General features: G+C 35.2%; 1 protein-coding gene and 1 long non-coding RNA gene across 2 annotated transcripts; one reads left to right on the forward strand and one right to left on the reverse strand.

The window, feature by feature from the left end:
* The first annotated feature begins 3,765 nt into the window (after nt 1-3,765).
* LOC129890673 (uncharacterized mitochondrial protein AtMg00810-like) lies at nt 3,766-4,542 on the forward strand. Its single transcript, XM_055966174.1, has one exon. The coding sequence runs from the start codon at nt 3,766-3,768 to the stop codon at nt 4,540-4,542; it is 777 nt and encodes a 258-aa protein (XP_055822149.1).
* A 3,625-nt stretch (nt 4,543-8,167) lies between these two features.
* On the reverse strand, nt 8,168-10,536 carry LOC129888397 (uncharacterized). The gene is made up of 3 exons (XR_008766653.1): nt 10,453-10,536; nt 9,481-9,529; nt 8,168-8,237 (listed from the first exon to the last, which is right to left on the reverse strand). It is a non-coding gene; the product is annotated as an uncharacterized LOC129888397 (long non-coding RNA).
* Nucleotides 10,537-27,338: the final 16,802 nt, after the last annotated feature.

Here is a 27,338-nt window from a genome sequence, read left to right on the forward strand (position 1 = left end):
TATAAGTATATGGATACATACACTGATTGTACTCTAAGAGAATATACAAAAAAGATGTAAAGATATTTTCATCTCCTCTTCTTCTCTCTCTTCTCTCTCTTCGCTCCTTTTTCTCTTCTCTCTTCTTCGTCGATTCTTCATGTTTCCTCTGTTTCTTACTCTCACAAGAAGATTCTAAGCTCACTGATGCTCAGAATCAATTTGTTCATGGTATCAGAGCAAGTATCACAGTGGTTCATTGTGGTAGGTGTTCCATTTTCGGAGTCAAAGAATCAGTTAGATTCATAGATTCATAAAAATCTTTGGTCGATCTACAGATCAAAGCTCAGATCATTCATACAACTACAACAAACAGGAAGAAAGGTTGAAAATGACAGGTGAAGAAACCCTAGGTCAACGAGTCCAGCTGAATCGATCCATGTCTGGGCAAGGTGTTGATTACAACCATCCACTGTTCTTAAGCCCTACAGATGTAAGTGGAATTAGTATTATTTCGTTTCAATTGATTGGTGTGGAGAACTACACTTTATGGAATTGATCGATCAAACTAGCTCTACTAGGAAGGAACAAATTAGGGCTAGTTGATGGCACATGCAAAAAGGAGATGTATGGCGAGGAATTGTGGAGTCAATGGGAAAGGGTAAATGCTATCGTTTTATCATGGCTGATGAACTCAGTGTCAAAAAGTCTACTGAGTGGAATTGCATTTGCTTTAAGCGCAATGGATGTGTGGACTGGCCTACAAGAGAGATTTGATAGAGTAGATGGTTCAAGGACTTATAGTCTGCACAAAGAAATTGCAACTCTACAGCAGGGGACAACTTCAGTTTCTGCATATTACATAAAGCTAAAGGCTCTGTGGGATGAATTTGAGGTGTTAGTACCTTCACCTGGTTGTAACTGTGAGAAATCCAGAGGCTTTGTTGTTCACATGAACAGACAAAAGTTATATCAATTCTTAATAGGGCTAAATGATTCGTATCATCAGGCTAGGAGACATATACTCATGATAGATCCACTACCAACTGTTAATCAGGCTTATGCCATGGTAGTAGGAGATGAAAGTCAAAAGTCTGTTATTACAGGCATCAATACTTTGGGCCTAAATGCATCCATCTTAGAGTCAGCAGTAATGTATTCTAAAGGTGTGATTAGTTCAGGTGCAAATCATAAGTTCAAGAAAAATATACTGCTAGTATGTGACTTTTGCAAGTGTAGAGGCCACACTAAGGAATACTATTACAAAGTTATTGGATATCCATCAGACTTTAAGTCAAAGAGGAAGATACAAAGTGCCTCAAATTCCAGTCAGCATCCTGCTCATGCTCATTTCTCTTATGGTTTGAACACCAATGTGCATGACAAATCAGTTGAGGCCAGCACATCTGCCATCACTACTAGTCAAGCTGAAAAGGATGTCAAACAATTACTTCAAGGCTGCACATTCACAAAAGAGCAGTATGATCAAATTTTGAAAATGCTGAGTCAACAGTCACAAGCAAGAGTTACTGCATCTGATGACAATAAGGACAATACTGCAGGTAAAGCCCTATTTGTCACTGAAAATAGTGATGTCTGGATTATAGATACAGGTACAATAAACCACATGGTATCAAATTTGAATATGCTGGAAAAGGAGTCTATGTTAAAGCTAGATATTCCTAAGGAAGTGTCCTTACCAAATGGTAGTACTACACAAGTAACACACATTGGTTCATGTAGTCTATCAACTAGAAGTCTTATCACTAATGTGTTTCACATTCCAGAGTTCAAATATAATCTGATGTTAGTCAGCAAACTAACAAAGGAATTAGGATGCTCAGTGTCCTTCTTCCCTGACTTTTGTGTTTTCCAGGAGCTTTACACTGGGAAGGTGAAGGAGGTTGGTAAAGAAGAAGGGGGTTTATATCTGTTGTGGAGACAATTATCTCAAAGCACCAGTAAAGAGTCTGCTCTTGTTGTTGATTCAACTCATCCCACAGACAAGGATTCAACTGCAGAAGTGGAGTTATGGCATCAAAGGCTTGGACATGTCTCTTCAATAGTGCTTGCTAAAATGTTTACTATGACTAAACACAGTATGTGTCAAGTTTCTCAGTGTCTTATTTGTCCAATGGCTAAGCAAACCAGGTCTATATTTCCTTCTAGTAGTATCAAAAGTAGTGACTGTTTTGCTTTGTTACATGTTGACCTTTGGGGTCCTTACAAAACAGCTACCTTTGATGGCAACAAATATTTTCTTACAGTAGTTGATGATTTTTCAAGGATGACTTGGTTATTCTTGCTTAAACAAAAATCAGATGTTTGTGTGTCACTTCCATTATTTCTGAAGTATGTTAAGAATCAGTTTGGGAAAACTGTCAAAGCTATAAGGACTGATAATGGTACAGAGTTTGTTAACTCAGTTTGTGATGACCTGTTTAAAGAACTAGGTATCCTACATCAAAAATCCTGCCTTACACCCCTCAACAAAATGGTGTTACTGAAAGGAAACATAGACATTTACTTGAAGTAACAAGAGCACTAAGATTTCAAGGTAAAATTCCTATTAAGTTCTGGGGTCACTGTGTACTGGCTGCCACTTATCTTATTAACAGACTTCCTAGCAGTGTCCTTGGATTCAAATCCCCTTATGAAAGACTCTATGGTGCCAAACCAGGATTGTCTCACTTGAGGACAATTGGTTGTTTGGTCTTTGCAAAAAATCTTACTGAACATGATAAACTTATGCCTAGATCAAGGTCTGCTGTCCACATGGGCTACTCTGAAGTGCATAAAGGATACATCTTATTTGATTTGTCTAATAGGTCATTCTTTGTGAGTAGGGATGTTCTCTTTAGAGAAGATATTTTCCCATTTGCCACAGATAACAGGTCACCTCATCAGCAGCTATTTCTGGACACCCTGCAAGGATCAGTGCTCTCTACACTTGATCCTGTGATCTCACCAGGTCCTGACCAGGCTGCAATATCACCAGGTGCTGATCAGACTTCTATGTCTGCAGATGTTGAGCAAAGTGAGACCACTCAGCCCTTCTCTGAAGTGCAGCTGCAGAATGATCTGATTTTTCCTGAGGTGCCTCCTGTTTCAGTGATTCCACAACCTACTAGACAGTCTACAAGACCTAAACATCCCCCTGCTTGGTTGAAGGACTTTGTCTCCTTCAATACACTTAAAGATGTCCCTTATCCTATCTCTAACTATGTCACTTATTCTCATCTGTCCCCCTCTTATCAATGCAACATTGCAGCTACATCCACTGTGACTGAACCTTCCACCTATGCTGAAGCAATCAAAGATCCAAGATGGATTGAGGCCATGCAAGCAGAGATTCAGACTCTGGAGAGTAATCATACCTGGGAGGTTACACCTCTACCTACAGGCAAGAAAGCTATTGGGTGCAGGTGGGTATATAAAGTCAAGTATAAATCCACAAGAGAGATAGACAGATTCAAAGCCAGGCTAGTTGTAAAGGGGTATAGCCAGCAGGAAGGCATTGATTACACATAAACTTTTTCTCCAGTGGTTAAAATGGTAACTGTGAGAACTGTTCTGTCTATTACTGCAGCCCAACACTAGCACATCCATCAGATGGATGTCTTTAATGCCTTCTTGCATGGAGATTTAACAGATGAAATATATATGCAGCTTCCTCCAGGTTTTGTCAGTCAAGGGGAGAATGTGTGCAGACTGACAAAGTCTTTGTATGGACTCAAGCAAGCCCCAAGACAGTAGAATCAAAAACTTACCGAAGCCCTCCTGAGAATGAAGTTTACACAGAGCCAATATGACTACTCTTTGTTTATTAACAAGTCATCAGAAGGAATTGCAATAGTACTTGTGTATGTAGATGACATGCTGATCACTGGCAGCAGCTTGAAGCTAATAGAAGAAACCAAGAAAGCTCTACAAAAGGCTTTCAAAATGAAAGACTTAGGGGAGCTCAAGTACTTTCTTAGAATTGAATTTACAAGATCTACAGAAGGAATACTTATGCACCAGAGGAAGTATACACTTGAACTCATATCAGGAATGGGAATGACAACAGCCAAACCAGCAAGCACTCCAATGGATGTAAATGTCAAGTTGACATCCAAACAGTATGATGAACATGTGAACAAGAGTCAAGAAGAATCAGATGATCCCCTGACAAATCAATCAGCATATCAAAGGCTTATAGGTAAGCTACTATATCTCAACATGACAAGGCTAGACATAGCCTTTAGCACTCAGATATTGAGTCAATTCCTAAATCAACCAAAAAAGTACCACATGGATGCTGCACTAAGAGTAGTCAGGTATCTAAAGAGACAACCTGGACAGGGCATACTACTCTCAAGCCACTCAGACAACCAGGTTAGTGCTTATTGTGATACAGATTGGGCTGCTTGCCCCCTAACCAAAAAATCAGTCACTGGATACATGATAAAAGTTGGAGAGTCACTGATATCATGGAAGGCCAAGAAGCAGTCCACAGTGTCAAGAAGCTCAGCTGAATCTGAATACAGAAGCATGGCCTCAACTGTGTCAGAGTTAGTCTAGTTGCTAGGATTGTTGAAAGAAGTAGAAGCTGAAGTAGAGTTGCCAGTGCAGGTGTATAGTGATAGCAAAGCTGCAATCCAGATTGCTGCCAATCCAATGTATCATGAAAGAACAAAGCATATAGAAATAGACTGTCACTTCATTAGAGAGAAGCTGCAACAAGGCTTACTCGAAGTACACTATCTTCCAACTCAAGAACAACCAGCAGATATACTAACTAAAGGGTTGTCTAAAGATCAGCATGAATATCTTCTTTCCAAGCTAGGGGTGTTGAACATTTTTACCCCACCTAGCTTGAAGGGGAGTGTTAGAGGTTAAGCAAGCTAGGGACTTTTTGGTCATTTAGCTAAGATTTGTTAAAGAGCTAATTAGGTAGTTAGTTAGTTGAGGTGGTTGTAACTGATTGGTGGATTGTTGGTTTAGTGTTAATTGAGTGTATAAGTATATGGATACATACACTGATTGTACTCTAAGAGAATATACAAAAAAGATGTAAAGATATTTTTATCTCCTCTTCTTCTCTCTCTTCTCTCTCTTCGCTCCTTTTTCTCTTCTCTCTTCTTCGTCGATTCTTCATGTTTCCTCTGTTTCTTACTCTCACAAGAAGATTCTAAGCTCACTGAAGCTTAGAATTAATTTGTTCACTTTTACAGGAGAGAAGTGTTAATTATTGTTTTCTCCTTGTATTTGAGAGTTGTATACTCCATAATAAAATGGTGAGATCCTTTTACCGCGTGGTTTTTACCCTCTATCTTTTAGAGGGGTTTCCACGTAAAATTCTCATGTCTAATTTATTTTCATCATTTTTATCATATCAAACTTTAGTTGTGGTGCTTTCTCCCCCCAACAGTGGTATCAGAGCCCTCGGTTATTCTGTCTATTTTATGCGAAAGTACTATCTGTAAATAGTAACTTTTTGTGAATAGTAAAATTCAGTGAATAGTACTATTCACGTGAATAGTAAATTTTGGTGATGGTACAGTTTGTCATGATTGTTCGCAAAATATTCAGAAACGATCTAGAAGGGTGTGAAGCAAATAACAATGTCGAGTACAATAAAGTTTGACGTTGAGAAATTCAATGGGACTAATTTCTCATTGTGGAAAATGAAAATAAAAGCAATACTGAGAAAAGACAATTGCTTAGCTGCAATTGAAGGCTGGCCCACAGACTTTGTTGATGACAGCAAGTGGAACGACATAGATAGCAACGCAGTTTCTGATCTACACTTGGCACTAGCTGATCAAGTGTTGTCTAGTATAGCAGAAAAGCGGACGGCAAAGTAAAATATGGGATACTCTTACGGGGTTGTATGAGGCTAAGTCTTTACATAATAAAATCTTCTTAAAAAGAAGATTGTATACTCTTCGAATGGCAGAGTCCATGTCAGTTACTGAACACATCAATACTTTGAATACTCTGTTTTCGCAACTTACAACAATGGGTTGCAAAATAGAGGAGACTGAACGTGCGGAGCTTCTACTTCAAAGTCTGCCTAACTCGTATGATCAACTCATCATCAACCTGACGAACAATACAGACAGTCTAGTTTTCGATGAAATTGCAGTCGGTGTCTTGGAAGAAGAAAATCGGCGTAAAAATAAGGAAGACAGACAAGCAAGTTCGCAGCAAGCTGAAGCCTTGATAATGGTGAGAGGAAGACCAACGGAACGTGGCCCTAGTGGGAGTCACAATCATGGCAGATCTCAATCAAGAAGTAAGAAGAATATCAAGTGCTACAACTGTGGCAAGAAAGGACACTTCAAGAAAGATTGTCGGTTCAAGAAGAAGAGTGAAAACCCTGAGCCATCAAATGCTCAAAGGAATGTTGCATGTACCTCGGATGATGGCGATATTTTATGTAGTGAGGCAATATCAAATAATGAAGGCAGGAAATATTTCGCTGATGTCTGAATCATTGACACAGGAGCAACATGGCACATGACTTCCAGGAGAGAATGGTTCCATCAATATAATCCTATCTTAGAAGGGTCTGTGTTCATGGGAAACGATCATGCTTTGGATGTTGTTGGTATTGGGTCCATCAAAATAAAGATGTATGATGGCACGGTTCGCACCATCCAGGAGGTACGACATGTAAAAGACTTGAAGAAGAATCTATTGTCTTTAGGACAACTAGATGATAATGGATGTTCGTATAAGACTCATGGTAGAGTCATGAGAATATCCAAAGGAGCGCTTGTAGTGATGAAAGCAGAAAAACTTGCTGCAAATCTATATGTGCTTAAAGGTGAAACACACTAAGAAGGAGAAACATCAACCGCGTCAGCAAGTTCATTTGAAGAATCAACGATGATGTGGCATCGTAAACTTGGTCATATATCGAAACGAGGTTTGAAGATTCTTGCTGAACAAAAACTTCTTCCAGGGCTCAAAAAGGTTTCACTACCCTTTTGTGACCATTGTGTTACCAGTAAGCAAAATAGACTGAAGTTTAGCAGTTCTTCTGCTAAAAGCAAGGAAATACTAGATCTAGTTCACTCTGATGTCTGGCAAGCACCGATGGAGTCTCTAGGAGGAGCAAAATATTTTATGTCATTTATCGACAATTACTTCAAGAGAAGTTGGGTGTATCCAATCAAGAGGAGGACAGATGTTTTTTCAGTTTTCAAAGAATTCAAAGTGCGGGTGGAACTTGAATCTGAGAAAAAGATCAAGTATTTGAGGACAGATAATGGAGAAGAATACACTGGTGATGAATTTAATAACTTCTGTAAACAAGAAGGTATTAAACGGCAGTTCACGGTGGCATATAATCCACAACAAAATGGAGTAGCATAGTGGATGAACAAAACCTTATTGGAACGGACAAGAGCTATGTTGGCAACTGCAGGGTTGAAAAAATCATTCTGGGAAGAGGCAGTCAAAACCGCATGTTATGTGATCAATCGGTCACCATCAACCGCAATTGATCTGAAAACGCCAATGGAGATGTGGACAGGAAAACTAGCTGATTATTCTCGCTTACATATATTCGGAAGTCCTGCTTATGTTATGTACAACACCCAAGAAAAATCAAAGTTGGATCCAAAATCTAGGGAATGCATTTTCTTAGGGTATGCTGATAGAGTCAAGGGGTATCGCTTGTGGGATCCCACAGCCCGCAAGGTGGTAATCAGCAGGGATGATGTATTTATTGAAAACAAGATACAAGCAAAAGAAGGAAGCACTTCGAAAGAAAAATCAGAGACTACTACAGTTGAAGTTGAAGAAATAGAAGAAGTTTCAGTTTCTTCTGAAGCAGCACTAGAGCACGAAGAACAAGAGCAAGCTGAGATCGAAACTCCAGAATGTCACACCCCGATCTCAACAGGGTGTGATGGGCACCCGACCCCATGCTTGGAGCCGAGCGAACCCGCTGCTTCATAGTACATACTTAATCTCTTAGACTTTTACATCAACAAGAAATGGAAAACATAACTAAGCTTCGTGAATTATTTTTTTCAAAATCTATCATCCCATAACACTCATAACATACGACATAATAACATATCGGCTGGTGACGCCGCTAACAAAGATGACACTCTATACCCACAACTCTGTCTGCAAAGTCTCCAACTTCGAATGAAACATCATAGCGTTTATAATCTTACTCGACAGCACCCCAGGAACAAGTGGAGTTGCTAACCCCGCTGGAACATCTTCTATAGTAACTTCTACTTGTCTGTGTGTACCTGCGTGGCATGAAACGCAGCCCCCAAGGAAAAGGAGGTCAGTACGAGTAATGTACTGAGTATGTAAGGCATGAAAATCAGCATAATAAAGAACATAGGGTATGAATAACCATATCATAGAATCATAGACATATAGTGAGATAAGAGAGTAACCTGTACATATGAGTGCCCTTTTAGGCCGGATGCCATGCATGCTTGTCTTATCATATAAAACATATATTTTTCATATGCATAGAAAATAGAAGTCATATCACCGAACAACGTCGGCGTTCCCACATATGTCCCGCGTCCGGGCATCCCGCGTCCAGGATGAAAATTACTCCAACTGATCAGGTGGGAATGCGTCTATAGCGCCACATATACACCTCCCCATATCCCCCATATACATATACATATACATATACATATACATATAGACAGCATGTAGGAGAGCTCAACGAAAGTCATGTATCTATCGGAGTGACGGAAGGTCGGTAACCTCCGATTATATTATGAATTAATCACGGTCGCTTTGTCTCACCTTGAAGGAACAATTATTATAGGATGAGACTATCAATGAAAGATAATATTAAGAGAACGTAGAATAAGGTCACAATCTTATAAGACGCCAATTCGTATACATATGCACATATGACCAATTTTCAAGACTCGTAGAATAATCGGAATGAGCTATGATTCAAAATCAAGATAAGAGTCATGTCAAGTACCTTTAAAAAATTACCATGGATTATATCAAAATAAAACTTTTGGAATCATGTACACGTATCTAAGCACGAGAAAATATCCTTTGGAAACTCAAGAAAATTGGCCATCCTAGTGGCTCTACGAATAAGACTTTCTTGAAATTGTACAAAATGACATATACTTGTTTTATAAAACTCATGCCAAAAGGAAGAGTAGCTCTATATACTTATGTCAAGACATGCCAAGAGAAAGAAGAGTAAACATTACATACATGAAGCCGTTCTTATCTTAGCCATCATAGACATATTCTCATCCTCGACATCATCAATGTCGTTGTAAAACATATCCATCGTCATTGCCATAAAAGCTTGTAATATTGTAAACCTTTGTTTTGGGAAACTATAGACATTTTGGAAAACATTGACGGGTTGTAGGAAAAAGTAGTCATTTCCTTGGGACCATTGACACCTAGCTTTTAAAAACAAAGAATATATGGAAGCACTTATGAAACCATAACATCGGAATCATGACTTGAAAAAAAAGGGTAAGCCTTGCATACCTTGTCCGCTTCCTTAGTCACCCCACCTAACTCTTGGCCTTTCCAAAATCTATAACAAGATTAATAAATGTCAACATTAGCTATAGGTATCCAAGAACCTCATTATAAACTAACATTTTGTCTACCGAAATTTCGACAACACTTCCCCTGTAAATACACCATCCTCGAGAATCTAACTCGGCCAATTTACCAACAATCATACCAAATCAATATACTACTTTCTCCAAGACCTTCCAATTCCAATAAGAACAATAACAATCTAATCCCTTCTTTCAAATTCAATTACCACAACCCAATAATTTACACACTAACCACATCATACTAACAATATTAGCAATTATTACAAAACACAATTTACACTAGTAGTCTTTCTTCTTTTTCTTCTTTCTTCTTTCTTTTTTCTCTTCTTTCTTTTATTACATAAGGCCACAATTTCTACTCCAACTTCACACCTTCAAACTAATATCAAAATTTCTTATTCCCTTACTAGCTCAAGACCATTTAAACATAATTCAAAAGAAATTAACATTATTCCATACAATATACCAAAAATTCCATCAAAATCATAATCCACCCAAAACTTCTACAAACACAACGGAACTACCAAATCGCATTGTCTTCCTCCAAATTCATTAAGAATAACAATAATCCCCATATTAAAATTCCACTTCCATGATTTCATAAAACTATACTAAAATCACATAATTTCATATAACAACTTGTAACCAATTTCAAGGCCGTCTCGAATCGTTCAACTTTTAATTACACCATAACCGCCATAACAACACAACTAACAAGCTAAATAAAGTTCAACTCCTCTTCTTCCAACCATCACACCACATGGCCACACACACCCACTTGCACACCCACATGTTCACACACCCACATACATCACAATTACATGATTTCCAGTTAATTCTACTAGCTACAACACATAGACTTCTTCCATAACATAAAAAATAGAATTCTTACCTTTTCTTCAATTTTCGACTTGCCACAATCGTAGTTCTCTCGCTTACCCAATTATACCCCTTTGAAGAGGAGCTTGAACTTAGTAAGAATTTGAGAAAAACGAGATTTTTGAATCAAAGTTGAAGAACTTGGCAATTTTTTTCCTTTTTTTTTTCTAGCTTCGGTCTCTTCTTTTCTCTTTTGATGACTTGATTTTTCTTGAATGTTCTAGGACCTTATGACTAACTAGCCCCTTTCTATTCTTTTATAACATGACTAAATCATATGGGCTTGAATCTCCCTTTCCTTTTTCTTTTGTTTTGGGCCATGGCTTATGATTGGGCCTCTCTTATTATTTTGATTTCTTTCCAAGCCCAATCCCTTGGTCCATATGTTTTCATAAACTACATTTTGTGAACCTCCAATTTTTTTATTTCCACCTCCAAAATTCCATAACCAACTTATGTATCAAACAAGACCAAAACGTAGCATTATCCTTCACTTGTTACAATTATCCCAAATGTCTAAATGTACAAAAATACGGGTTGTAACAACTCTACTAGACACGGCTTCATAGAAACCCTAGGACTCTTGAACTCTGTGTTCTGATACCAAGTTTCTTACGCCCCGAGAGCATTGGAATACTGTTAAGAGGATCCTGAGATACATCAAGGGTACCTTAGATGTTGCAATGTGTTATGGAGGATCAAACTTTACTGTTAAAGGTTATGTTGATTCAGATTATGCAGGTGATCTTGATAAAAGCAAATCCACCACAGGTTATGTGTTTACTCTTGCTGGAGGAGCTGTAAGCTGGGTTTCAAAACTGCAATCTATCGTGGCTACATCTATAACGGAAGCAGAATATGTAGAAGCTACACAAGCTAGCAAAGAGGCAATATGGATGCAGATGTTACTGGAGGAGCTCATGCACAAACAAGAGAGAGTTGCTTTATTTTGTGATAGTCAGAGCGCTTTGCACCTTGCAAAGAATCCGGCATTTCATTCAAGGACAAAGCACATACGAGTTCAGTATCACTTTGTTCGTGAGAAGGTGGAAGAAAGCAGTGTAGATATTCAGAAAATTCACACTAATGACAACCTAGCAAATATGTTTACAAAGCCGATCAACAGTAACAAGTTTATATGGTGTCGATCTTCTATTGGCCTAGTAGAAACGTAACATTGCATTAATTGGGTAGAAAGGATGATGTGAAGACTTAATTGATTCTCAATTAAATTTTCAAGTGGGAGAATGCAAAGAAAATAAAAAAATGCAATAAATTGCTGTGGAAAAAGAAGGGCAGCCATTGTTGAAAAATGGTAAAGTAAAAAAGGTACAGTTGTTTTGTTGGAAAAACAGCAAAAACAAATGTGTAGAAAATGCTGGCAACACATTTTCTGAAATACAAAGCGCGTAAAAGAAATTTTACGCGTTTTGTTCCTCCTATAAATAGAGGGCCTAATGCCCTCATTTATATCATCCAAAAATCCCAAAAAGAGAGAGTAAGAATACAAAGAGAGTTATACACCAAGATAAATATTGTAGTCTTGAGTGTCCTCTTTAGTAGTTGTTCCTTTTACAGGAGAGAAGTGTTAATTGTTGTTTTCTCCTTGTATTTGAGAGTTGTATACTCCATAATAAAATAGTGAGATCCTTCTACCCCGTGGTTTTTCCCCTCTATCTTTTAGAGGGGTTTCCACATAAAATTCTCGTGTCTAATTTATTTTCATTATTTTCATCATATCAAACTTTAGTTGTGGTGCTTCCTCCCCAACATGTTTAATCTGTGCTTGTGTGATTATTATTAATTCTTATATCTCCTCTATCCCCTCTGCTTGCTCCCATGGTGTTTTCAATTATCGTTTTAACCATTTTTGCTAGAATCTTAGAATTTGTTTCCACAATCACATTATTCAAGGTTTTGTTTCTACAGTATCTAAAGACTTGTAGCATTGCTATTATTTCTGCATCCATGTTGCTTCCTGATTACATCTTACTAGCTTCTGCATGTACTAAATTTCCTTTATGTTTTTTGGTGCAAAAACTGTATGAATTTTCTCTTGGATTGCTGCTACTTGCCTTGTCAATGTTACATTTGAGCTTTTCCATCTCTGATTTCTCCCATGTCACTGGATAGTAATGTAATTTTGGTCTGTACCCTTTTATCACCTTCACTAAACCTTCTTATTTCCTAGGAGCTTTTATCCATGGGTATAGTGTCTACATAAGTTGGTATACCTTTTCTTGACACTGTTGCTGCAACTTATAGTGTGTTGCCTCCTTGCCATGTCTCCAAGCATATCTTTTTTTCCATAATTTCCACATTAGAAAGGCTTGGATAGCCTGAAAGATTGTCTTAACGTTCATATTGTTTGTTGCTCTCCACCATTTGGATATTACTTGTTGCAAATTTCCTTCCATTGGAATATCTACTCAAATAGCAAACTTCTTTCATAGGTTTTGGGTTATGGGAGTTGTTAGAAAAAGGTGTCCCATTATTTTCTGATCATAATTTCCACTGCAATAGTAACATTTGGAAGCACCAATAATTCTCATTCTCTTCAAATTATCATTAGTGGCCACTCTCCCTTTGCAGCATCTCCAAAGAAGAAAATTTATTTTGAATGACACCCCTTTACTCCACATGCCATCTCCCTAATAACTTCTTTCTTTCTTTTTTCTCACATATTCAAAAGCTGACTTTACTGTGAATTCTCCATTAGAGTTCTCCATCCACCAAGATTTATCACTTTCTTCTTGACTTTGTTTTGGCTTATACATTCAACAATGTAATAAACCATCACTTCTGATAATACCCCCTTCAATTTCTGAATATTTCATTCTCCTTGCTCAATAAACTCCTTAATTTCTATCACCTCTTCATTTTTTCTTTGTTCTTTTAAATAGTATTAAGCCCCAAGCTTAGTCCAGTTGTCAAACCAAAAGTTCACATTACCTTCTTTGACCTCCAACCATATATTGTGCTCTACTTCTTTTTTTATCTCCGCCATTTTTCTCCAAGCATGTGAAGCCCCTGTCCCTTTTACAATAAGAGGGTGGTGCTTTTTACAATTCTTGTTTCACATAAATGTGTTTCATAGGGAAGTCTTAGTTCTATAGATCCACCACAATTTGCAAAAAAGAGTTTTTGACACATCATGTAAAGATTTAAATCCTACTGGTCCTTTCCTCCTTGGATAACACATTTCCTCCCATGTTATCTAGTGTTTTCCTTTTTCTCCTTCTGCTTTACTCTAGAAAAATCAGCAAATATTTGATGTAACTTATTGATGACTTTTTTAGGAGGATTCATAGCTGATAACAAGTGAATATGCATAGATTGTAACACATTTGCAATTAAAATATACTCTCCTCCATATGTCAGCTACTTGTTATGCCATAACATTAATCTAATTCTATGCACCTTTCGTACGAAGTCTTCAAAATACTTTATTTTTTCCCGTCAAAAAAACACTGGACAACCAAGGTATGTAAAAGGAAAAGAACCAGGCAGAATTCCTGTTAACTTTCTTATACTTATCATGAAAATAGAAAAAAACTTTTATTAATTTTAATCATCTGACATGAGACCTTCTTATACTTCCTAAGTACTGACATCATTTTTTTGATAAAGTTTTTCTCATTTGAACAGAACAAAATCGTATCATCAGCATACGATAGATGATTGATCTGTGGACTCCATTTTGGCATGCCATACCCCTTGAATTCTCCATCTTCATGTAACTTATTCAATCCCTTTAAAAGTACTTCTGCAGCAATAATAAGCAAGGTAGGAGACAGAGGATCTCCTTGCTTCAGCCCTTTTGTGGATTTAAAGAACCCATATAACTTTTCATTAACTAGTACAGAATACCAATTACTCGATACTAATTTTTATGCCATATCTAGTATAAGTTCTGAAAAACCAAATCTCCTTAACACCTTGATTAGAAATACCCAAGAGACTCTACCGTATGCCTTAGCCATATTTAACTTCACCATCACATTATGAAATTTCTTTCCCACATTCATATCCTTTATAATTTTCTGAGCCAGCAACACATTCTCAGTAATATTTCTTCCCTTTATGAAATTAGATTGATTTTTTGATATAATAGTAGATAAGTATTTTGCTAATCATTTATGTAAAACTCTCGATATGATTTTATTAGAAAAAGTACTTAGACTTATAGGTCTGAGATCAATAAAATGTGATACTCTCTCTTTTTTTGATAGCAGAACAAGATTCGTATGAGATGCAAATCTGGAATTTGTTACCCTCAAAAAAATGTCCTCACCATATGTGTAACATCTTCCCTTATTATCTCCCAAGTGCTTTGAAAGAAAAGTCCTAAGAAACCACCAGGCCCACCAGTGCTCTCTCCATTTAATGCCAAAACCACTTCTTTTACTTTCTCCATTGTTGGTGTTCTACCCATCTGTCCATTATGGTCATTAGTGATTAGTTTAGGAATCTACTGCAATATCTTCTCCCCTCCACTAGTAATCTCTTTCTTAAAATGCTTTTTGAAAAAGATACTGCTTCCACCCTTATATTTTCACTAGAATTCACCACATCACCTTGCTGGGTATGAATCTTCCTTAAAAATAATTTCTTCCTCCTTCCTTTCACATAGTTGTGAAATTTTTTTGTGTTCCTATCTCTATCTTTAAACCATCTCATTCGTGCTTTCTGCTTCCAAAATTCCTCCTCAATGAAAAGATATTTCTTCAAAATCAGCTTCAGTCTTTTTTAAATATACTCTATTTTCAGCATTTGTGTTGACCTCTAATTGTATCTCCTCAATGAAAATATTCCCAAATGTATCCTTGCTTCATTTTGTGAGCACTCCTTTCACCTTTTTAAATTTTGTCTGAACCACCATAAATGGACTTCCCGCAAAATCTACATACCAATTATCCTTTACTAACTTCTTGAATTTAGGATGTTTTGTCCAAAAGTTAAGAAATTTAAATGGCTTAATCACTACCTCCTCCTCCGAATTGAAAATGGCATATAAGGGAGCATGATTTGAGCCTTGTCTCACTAGGTGATGCACTTCACTGGTAGGTAGTAAATTGAGGAATTCTTGATTTCCAAAAACTCTATCAAGCCTCTTAAAAACAGCCTCCTCTTCTATTCTTCCATTCCACCAAGTAAAATTATTTCCCGTGAATTTCAATTCCGATAATGTACAAGAATTGATGCACTGATGAAAATTCAATGCTTCATACTGAGTGAAAACCAACCCTCCTTGTTTTTCTTCTTTCATTCAAAATTATATTAAAATCCCCTTTCACTATTCAACCTCCGAAAATTTTAGAAATTAAAGTTTTTTCATTTCGTTTTCTTAAAATGCCTTAGTTTTTTTGATTTATATTGCTATTTTATTGCATAATAAATTATTAGTAAATTAATAACAATGACTCGTGGGATTTCTAGGCCGAAAAGATCAGAATAATTAAGAGAATGTAATTATGAAATAATATTTAGATTTTTTAATATATCATATGAATAGAAAAAATGAAAAATAATGTCCAAAATTTGAGGAAAAAAAGAAAGATAAATACAAATATTCATCAGGGGTGTGTGTTGAGAAAATGATGATAACGGGTTTTTACTTTAATAAAGATGTTTGAAGCATTATCGTTGAATCAATAATGTGCTTTCTAATTATAGATTGTGTCCAGTAATTGATTAGAATTATAGTACATGAAATGACTATGTCGAATTAAATTATAGCGGCATTATTCATATTGATTAATTACTTAATGACAATGATTAACGAAGTTAAAAATTCTAGTTCATAATATGTACATAATGTAAGAATGTTTATTTTACCCATTAAGCCAATGATATCACATATGCCATGTAGGAGAATGTAAGATATATGTTCCACGTGATTAAATTGAGTTTACTAAATTAATGTACTACTTTAAAAAAAAATTAAAATTTATAAGGTAATTTTAAGACAATTAAGTAACTTTCCATTTTAATGAAAAGTGAAGATTTAATTAGCTATTTCAATAATTTGGAGATGTCTATACATGAATGATTAAAAAATATGATATATGTAATCATGATTGATTAGCGCGACACACATCACGTTGCATGACATACGCCACCCGTGATGTTCATATGTAGCACATGCAAGAAGGTGTTTTGCGGGCTAAATCCATCGGTGACCTCCTAAAATTGGCATCAACTTTCACTTAAATATCTTAACTAGACTTTGTTTATTCTAGACACCTCATGTCGAATCCCGCTGTGTCATTTTGACATTTTTTGCCTACATGACATAATAAGTGTGATACACTCATTGACCGTGTGAAAGACCTGATTTAGTCCATTTTAATTTTTTTCCTTCTTCTTCTGTATTTTCATCCACCATTTTTGCTAACTTAAATTCCATCAATGGTGAATGAAGATAGTTACAAAAAAATGGTGAAAATTAATGGAAATAGACCAATTTCAAGATTTAAATATTAAATATTAATGAAATTCTTTCTTAAAAGAATTATTTACAGAAAAATGAAAAAATTTTGGTGAATTCTAGAGCTATATAGAACTTGGTATTTGATGGAAAAGACAAAAAGATAGCGGTTATTTCAGCAAAACAAGATATTTGGAGAAAACATTAATAAAAAAGGACAGGGGTATTTGGAGAAGAAAATCAGAACGCCGGAGGGTGGGGTGCGGGGGTGTGAGCAGATATTTCTGCAAAGGGGTAGGGGTATGTGGAGAAGACAATAAAAGAGGGGGGGGGGATGTGCAACTCTTTAATGGTTTAAATCTTTTTGTTTTTCAAAAATAGCATGTGTCATTGATTCATTTGGTCACTTTTTATTTTTACTCCAAATTCATTATTTAAGAATTATTTTTGACAAAAATGACAAATGTCATCGTTTAATTCGTCACTTTACACGTCATTCGCGAGTGTAATACACACACATCATATATTTTTGCTGATTGTAAAAAAAAGTGTCAAAATGACACAGCAAGTCCGACATGAGGTGTCTAGAATGAACAGAATCTAGTTGAGATATCTAAGTGAAAGTTAATGTCAATTTTAGGGGTCATCGATGAATTCGGCCGTGTTTTGCATGATTGTCGCTTGCCAAACATGCATAAATAGGTAGGCGAGAGGTGTGAAGCCAGATCGTACACTCGCCCAGCGGGAAAATCCACTTCATACATGTTAGACACTTGTCACACATGCATATGATTAGTGAATTGTCACGTGTCACGCATGAATGAGAGCAGGTTTGCATGCATGATACGTAATTGGCGTTTGCGCAATTGTTCTAGAAATAGCTCATTATGACTTCATTGTTACACATTTAGAAAAAAGTATTTTTTTTTCAATTATATACATTTATTTTATGTGTAATGGAGTATAAAGTAGTCTTGAGAATTGATCCTCGCTCAACTGCAATTCACAATTATTTTCATCAAATAACGTGAGAAAGAGCGCAAAAGGAGATAAATTAATGTTTCCTAAAGTTTAATCATTCTGCTAAAATAATTCAAAAAAACAAAATAAATTCAGAGATATTTTATTAATTAATATCTGAACTATTTGGTAATATTATTCATCTATTTTCACGAGTTAGAAGTATAGGAGATGAAATTCAAGTTTTATATAAGTTTGTATAATTGTTACAAATAGTGTAAAAGTGTGTATAAAGATTCTTATATAATATTGATACATTATTTATTTTTAAAAATATATAATATTATATAATTTTATATACCATGTTATGAAAAAATTGACTGTGTAAATATTATATTTTACGTTGAATGATATATATAACTTTATTATATTATATAATTTTAATTCATATGATGTTGTGCTATTTAATAGTATATTCAACACGTGATAAAAAAGTAAATCTTATTTATCTCCAACTTATATCTAAAAATAAGAACTTAATAATTAAATATGTAATCAAAATTTTGACATTTTATTCTTTGAAAAATCTATTATTTGGTTGCTGAATTTTAATGGATAAATAGTATGAGTTGTTGGGATGGAATATTTATCAGTGCGTTAAATTTTATTATTAAAATAAGTACTAGTTACTAAATTAATTGATTTGAATTCTCCCAAAATTATTTCATAACATAACGCACCTATTATTTGTAGAATGCTTTATTAAGTATATCAATATATGACAAATAATCAACACAATTTATTCATAAATGAAATCACAATAAGAATTCGAAACTAACAAGACTCATATCACAGATTTTAAAAATCAAGGTTAAATTGATCCAAAACTCATTTTCAAAAATTAGGATTAAATCTAAAAATTTGTATTAAGTTACGTAATCCAAGGATTTTCTTAACTCACCGGTAAAAACCATTTTTAAAATGGAATTGAAATCCATCCCAAAAGCCCAAAGCACAAGATCAAAGTTGATAAGAAAAATTCTCAATATTCGGATCCGAAACTCCGATCCAAATATGAAAATATTTCTTGAAAAATATCTTACGCATTAGAAAAGTTCAAATATAAAATTTCATCAAAAAAGGAGCTAAAATCAATTTTGAAATTCTCATTTTATCAAACTTTAAGTTTACCGAAAAAACTCCAAATTATACACGTTAATATGATAAAAATAATTAATGAATCAAAAGTTTATGCCAAAATCAGATTACCAATAACATAAAGATCCTAAATATAGTCTTTTCATAAAAAACAGAGTCCAAATCGATAAAATCCTACTTTCCCAAGAAATTTGTTGATAGGGAAAAAAATCAGATGAAGAAATCATGAGAGAATACCGAATTGAGGATTGGATATTAACCCCCATGTTAAATAGAGAAGAAAGCAGCAAAAATCACTCCATTCCAAACTCTAGAACTCTCAATATGCTCAAAAGACTAAATGAACACATGCTGAAATTTAAATACCTAAACAACAATATTTTTGCGCTAGAAGCTAGCACTTAAATTTTCACTAAAAAGATCGTAACTCCCTCATACGATAGGAAATGACCCGATTCTTTTTCCTGAATCTTCCAAATAATAATACGGCCTACTCGTTCAATTGAAGCTCGATTCCATGCTCTTTTGCTCATTCAATATTATTTCTGCTCGGTAAACACTTATTTCATATTTTGCAATAAAAGTTCAATCTCGACTTAACAAGAATGTACCAAACTTTGCAGATAAGTCCTATAATTCATGCTCAAACTTTCAGAAGTTTGGGAAAAAATTCGAGTCTTAAAATTAATAACGAAACTTTTAGTTAACACAATTTGTTGAAACAACACTAAAGCACTCAAAAAGGCTTAAAATTCACCCAAAACTCATCCACAACCTCTCGAACACAAACCAAATATGCTACTAGATTGGAAATTAATATTTCAGACTCAATGAAATTATCAAAACACCCAAACAAGGTCACCTTAACTCAATGTTGTCCAAAGCCAACTTTAACTTTAGAATCTCTAAATTTTCAAATAAGGACATGAAACTCATCCAAAAGTTTTGGAAACTGAACCAAACCTTCAACTAGACAAAAAATCATCCTTCTGACCTAGTGGAAATATCAAAACTCGAAAATGACCTTTCTAACCTCGAACTTGACTAAAGTCAAACTTTAGCATTAACTTTTTCCGCATCTCGTCTAAATAGCCCAAAATCAAGCCAAAAATATTGAGACCCAAACTAATAGTACATATAGACCAAAACAATATTCCGGAGCTAACAAAAATGTTGAAATTCCATTTCGAGCTAGCTATCACCAATTGTTGACTTTGGTCAACTAGCTTATGCTTTCAGCTTTCAAAACACCAAAAACTCTTTCAAAACTCATCTAAATACCTCAACTCCTCAAGACCCGAGCCAATAGTCCTACTAATCCAAAAGTCACGTTCTGGTGCTGATGGAACTGAAAGAATTTCATTCTGAGATTTGAAACTTCAAATGTTGATTAAAATAAATCATTTCAACTTTAAAACATCCAAAACTCCAAAAGTTTCAAAAATCTCAACTTTTCGATCCAGTTTTAAATCTAATCTCATATACTGTTCAACTATGACTCGAGGAAACTATCAGAAGGATCAAAATGGTAATTTTCTGAGAATTTCCAAAAATTGACCTTCAAGGGTTAATTACAAAAAAAAAAACAAATACTACGCTACTATTGATAAAAGTTCTTTTCAAATTAAGCTATACATATATAACTACTAACTAGAAATACTTTTTCGAAAAATATTTCTAACAAAAAATGCTTTGCAAAATAAGTTGCTAGGATTCAATCTTAATGATGTCAAAATTAATATAAATATGCATAATGCATAAATATGACCTTTAACTTGGTTTCAGCTGACAATTATGATTTCTAACTTTACTAGTGCATAAGTAGACACTTTTACTATTCAAAACTTGAACAAATAGCCACATTCGTCCTACATGACATCCTACTTGATAATTTTGTGTCCTACGTGACATCCTACATGTATTGTGTCACATAGGACACATGTTTCTACTTGTTCAATTTTATACAAGTTTAAGTGTCTATTTGTGCACACCCAAAATTAAAGGACATAAATATGAAATGAGGTCAAGTTAAAGGGCATATTTATATATTATAATGCCATATAAATATAATATAAAAATATATGGTACCATTTTATTTTTTGCATCAATTGATTTTTTTTACTGTCTGCTCCAATAATTGACTACTTGATATGAAAAAATGAAAAAAAGTTCAATCCCCCTCCCCACCCTAATTTGGTCAAATATGTGTCACTATCCAACTATCGATTCATGCCTACACCTACTCTAACACTTAGATAGGTGAATCTTCACCATCCAATTTTAAGCAGGTATTGCGGAAGAATATCAAACATACTATAATACTTTACCTCGTGACTGAATAATCTTTAACCTTAACATTTTAATATAAAATCTTTGAAGAATACAATAAAAATCCTCCTTAGGATCTTGTTTAAACAAGTATAAGAGCTTCTAAGATTATGAGATAACGTAAAAAAAAATTGACACAGCTTTCTCCATAGACAGAGAGGAATAAAAGCTATGGGAGATCATAATAATTTTCACCTAATAAAATATCACTGGTCCTGCACCTAGACTATTCCAAGTGGAATAACAAGAATAATATCAATATAAACAACATGTACTAGTAGACATTACCGATCGTTTCGAATCCACCACATAATATCATGTAATATTCAAAAGAAGCATGCAATGTGAAAGTCACACAATTTAAGCCCTTCTCAACACGCTTCTACTACCTCGGGTAAATAACCTAGAACTTTTTACACTTTTTCTCAAACCTCCCTACCTCATTCCGCTGCCAACTCCACCCATCGGAATCATTCCACCCTTCTATCTTGTTCATAACCTGACCCCTTATAACATTAAGGCTTCTAAGCCTACTCATCTTACCAAACACTAGAGTTACCTTACTGATTTCAATCCTGAATTCAATTTACTAACTATCCCTATTAATCGGTCCATCACCTTGAAGATAACATGGCAACAACCTTGATCCTTGGCCTATTTAGTGAACCACCTGCAAGACTCTTACTTAACCACCTTGACTCAAGACCCTATTAGATAACTCCTGGACTATCTTGACAGACATAAACAGTTCTAATAAGTGAATATAAGCAAATCCCAAGTCATCAACCTAACTAAGCCACTACATGAAAATGCCCAAAACCTTAACAACAATCCATACATAATTTAACACATCTTTCAAGTAACCAGACCACCCAAGGATTCCTAAGACATAATCTACGGTGTTTAACATGCAATCTTTATCTACACAACAATCATTTCAGTATTTAAATACAATAATTCGGTCACTCATGGACCAACACACCTTTCAAAGAATTCAGATCACCCAATGATCCATAAGACATAGCATACGGTGTTTAACATGCAATTTTGATCTATACAAAAATTATTCCAGCATTTAAACAAAATAACGTCATGATCCAACTCACTGGGATGTGCAAGCACCTATTCTAACACTTAGATAGGAGAACCCTTACAAAAATACATGCGGAAGTTTGATAAAAAAATCATTAATAGCCAAAAAAGAGTAGTGAAATATGTATCATGATCCAACTATCGGGTCATGCCTACACCTTCTCTAACACCTAAATAGGTGAATCTTTACCATCTGATTTTAAGCAGGTAATGCTGAAGAATATCAAATATACTATAATACTTTAACTCATGACTGAATAATCTCCAACCTTAAAATTTTAATATAAAACCTTTGAAGAATACAATAAAAATCCTCCCTAGGAACTTGTCTAAATAGGTACAAGAGCTTCTAAGATTATGAGAAAATATAAAAAAAATGACACAACTTTCACCATAGATAGACAGGAATAAAAGACGTCGGAGATCATTATCGTTTTCACCTAAGAAACATCACTGATCCTGTAACTAGATGTCATGACCCGAACTAGGGCCTAACCGTGACACGATGATTAGAATTTCGAGGGACCCCAACCAAGCCTTTTAGCACATCATTCATGAGCATATTAAGGTAAATAAGCAAATAAAACTAAATCAAGATATGGAAGCATAGTTTCTATAAAAGAAACATAAGTCTCAAAAGAGAAATAACGACAACATAGACTACATGAATATCTAATATGCCTCTACTAACTCGATGGAGGCCTAAGAGAAACACCTAGCTCACCCATGACAACATAAGAGTAATGACATAGTCGAATGACAATATGAAATTAAAATGTCATGTCCTCGAAATATGAAGATTCACCACTAAAGTACAACTATAGCAAGCTCTAGCCACGAATGAGAGGATAGACGTGATCGTCGGACTCTACATTATGATACAATGTAGGTAAAAGTATGTGTTAGTACATGAAATGCATTAAGTATGCATGAACAATAAACATAGGACATAATCAATAAGAATCACGAGATGCGAGACCAATATCTTAAAACATGAGTAAAATCATGAAAACAATTTAAAATATTTATCTCATTGGTCAATGCTTCAAAACCTCATTATCATCATGAGAACCGGATACTCGCCTCTAGTTTTTAGACTGGGTACGCGCCTCTAATCTCCTTTAGATTGGGTACTCGCCTCTAATCACCTTTAATCCTATGATGGCACATAGCTATGGGATATGGATAATCGCCACTAGTCAACTCGATGCTAAGTACAACTCCCAATAAAATATCATTTATAATACAAATACATCATAGGAATAGCTCATGAAATACATTAGGAAGGACAATAATCTATACCAATCAACATCATAAAAATAATCATCGTAAATTGTAAACTTGTCATAAATCATGTTTCATAAAACTTGTTCATAAAACATCTTGAGGGTCTTAGGTCACCCTATTGTTAACTTGCTTGAAACGTCATAGAATAATCATTCAAAACCTTTCATAAATCATTCATAAACCTTGAAAATCATTCAATAAAGTTTTCATTGAATATAACTTGAAAATCTTGATCATAAGTCATAAATCATAATTGAAAATAACATATATCATGAATCATTGAAATTCATCTTAAAATCATGCAATATGGTGTGATTATGCATAAAAAGGCTAATAGCATTGAAATATATCATAATTGAGAAGACCCAATGCAAATCATAAAATTAGAGTTTTTTGATTGAAGAAATCACAAAGAAATTACAGAGAAATTTTGGGATTCCAAAGGTGAAAGGTACCCATGTATGAAGTCCCACATACATTGACCTTTGCATAATGAAGAAGAAAACTCTTTAGAGGGAATTTAGTAGAGATGTTTTTGTGATTTTGGGAGTTATGATGAGAATGAGAGGGTTAAGGGTACTTAGGTTATTTAATAAGTATGGATCTAGTTCCATAAATCGTCCACATTCATTTATGAAATATAGGGAATGACAACAATAACCTCATTAAAAACTAGAACTGGGCATCAGGACGGGACCTTACCACAGATTGTGATGGGAAATACGGTCTGTGGTCAACATTGTAGTGAGGGAATTGAACTCTGGAAGTGTAACAACCCCTAAAATGTTGTATGTCGGTATTTCAATTCTCGACAAAAATAATACAGCCTCTGTATTTTGGGCATAACTTTTCATAGGTTGGTCCAAATTAGGTGATTCAAATTTCTGGGTAATCACAACATCCTTACCTACAACTTTCATGAAGAACATAACTTCAAATTCGGAGTATAAGTAGGTCAAATAAATTAATCTTTGCAAGATATAGTGCTGTGACGAAATTGAGTGTTGATAGAAGAAAATTCATATCTCACTGTAGGTTGCTCCAAATTGGTTGATTCTTGAACGATATGAAACTAGACTTCCATATCTACAATTCTTATGAAGAAACCAAATCCTAATAAGGAATTTATCTTATTCAAACGTAGCTTCGAAAATGAGTATTCTGTTAAAAAGAATTCATCTTACCTACCATGGAAACATCTAGATGCATTTGACATCATGCATGACATAAATTGTCCTCCATTTAACATCATCCATGACATCAATATATTCCATTAAATTTTCAGATTTTTCTTTATAATTATTTTATTTATTGATAAGTCCCTCTTTCCCACCTATAAATACCCACCTTATTTCCTCATTTTATTCATCAAGCTTTCCTAAGCATTTCTTCTCTCTATATACTTCTTTTCAAATATAGTTTTAGTTTTAGTAGTATAAAAATACTACTCCGGTTATTCTTATACTTCGGGTAGTACACAAAACGCTCCGGCGAGGAGAAAAGGCTAGGGATCCAAGAGTATTCCAATTCGGAGTAAACCCTCGGATTTAAGGTATGTAAGGCTTTCATAGCATTGGATTGAGTTCGTCCATGCGCCCAATATTTACATTTATTAAAATTGAGTTATAGTTGAGTTTTATTCAAATCTTGAATTCTAGATGAATTAATTCTTCTTCTATTGAGTTTTGATATATTTATGCATTAATATTATTATTATTGTTATCTCTCATATTATTGGAATTATTTGTTCATGGCTACTTTCCCATGAATTCTAATTGATTTGATGTTCATGAATATTTTTACATATGTTTTGAGTAAAGATGTTGGCTTTTTATTATTTTTATTGATAAAAAGAGAGTTATATGAATTAATACTATATATGTATTTTATTGAGTTTTGAAAGAGTAAAAGAGTTGAATTTGAATGAATTTGAGAAAATGATATTTTGAGCAAGATGTTTTGATGAGATGTAAATGATGTTTTTGGAAGTATAATGATTGATGAACATGAAATGAGATGAGTTTGATGATTTAAATTAAAGTCCAATGAGACTAGATGATGAGTTTAATATGAGCACATATTTTGGGAGTAGTATTGAGCACCGAGTTGGGTAAGAGTTTAATTGACTCAAACCCCAGAACTACGTAGCCAGCGTAGGATGGAGGCTATGCCTCTTAAGTCCCAAAAAGAGGACTTTGATGAATGGATCCAAGATGGTGATGTCCTTTACCCTGGCAAGGTATTGGATGGATGTGGCAACGACATCGCTTCGTTGTATCATCGCTAGCTCATAAGTGATGGTTGTCGGTTAGAGAAACTCCCAACTGAGTAAGCATTGCTTATTACTATTATTTTTATTATTATATTTTAAACTTGCATTACATATTCATGTTGAGATGATGTTGAGTTCTGAGCTGAGTTTTCTTGAGAGGAGTTTCTTGATATCTGTCCTTACCTTCCTGCCATTTTACATACTCGTACATTCCACGTACTGACGTCATTCGACCTGCATCGTTTTATGATGCAGATACAGGTGTTAGAGATCCTCAACAGGCGCATCGTTGAAGATCATTTCTTTTCAGCTATTTGGTGAGTACTTCTTGTATTCGAAGGAACTCCTTATCCTTTTATTATTGTTGAGTGTGATGTTTCTTTTGAGGTAGCCATGGACATGTCATTGGCACCATCTAAGAGTATTAGAGGCTTCATAGACAGAGTCTGATGATGTAATCGGAGTAGTTCTCCTTAGAAACTACTTCTTCTAAGAATTATATATTTTTCCTTTGATTATGACAATCCCACATTAGTATTATTAAGTCTTCTGCTGATGAACAAATGAGTAATGAGACCAAGTGGTTCTCTCGGAAGCCAGAGATGGTTTCTGAGTGCCGGCCACGCCTAGGGTACCCTCTCGGGGCGTGACAAACTTGGTATCAGAGCACAGAGTTCAAGAGTCCTAGGGTGTCTATGAAGCCGTGTCTAGTAGAGTCTTGTTTATGGGTGTGTCGTGCACCACACTTATAATCAGGAAGCTATAGGACATTAGGAATTATTTCACTTCTTTCATATTCTGAGTTCGTGCGATAGAGTTTAACTCTATAAAAGCTTTCTTTCTAATTCGTGCGTTTACACGTTTCAGACATGCCTCTTAAACGTTCAGCTAGTCAGAGGAACGCTCCCAGCACTGAGGTTCCACAGTCAGTGATGCCTCCACGGAGAACTAGGGGCCGACCTGCAAGGTCTACTGAGGTACCCCAAGTACCTACTGTTCAGACTACTCCTACTTCTGAGGATGATTTTCGAGGAGCGATTGCTATGCTCACCCAGTTGGTGGCTGCTCGAAATAGTAGCCAGAGTTCACCAATTCCTAGCTCTAGTTATCAAGAGCCGTCTGCTTCCACGAGGATCAGAGATTTTCTGAGAATGAATCCACCGGTCTTCACGGGTTCTAACGTTGATGAAGACCCCCAAAATTTCATTGATGAGATGTGGAAGATACTAAAAGCGATGCATGCTACAGAGATTGAGGGTGTTGAGTTGGTGTCTTATCAACTCAAGGATGTCGCAAATGTCTGGTATAACCAGTGGGAAGAAAGTAGAGGTGAAGATGCAGAGCCTGCTCTTTGGGATGAGTTTGAAAGAGC

This window comes from Solanum dulcamara, chromosome 5 (genome assembly GCF_947179165.1).
Source record: "Solanum dulcamara chromosome 5, daSolDulc1.2, whole genome shotgun sequence".
Lineage (NCBI taxonomy): Eukaryota > Viridiplantae > Streptophyta > Magnoliopsida > Solanales > Solanaceae > Solanum > Solanum dulcamara.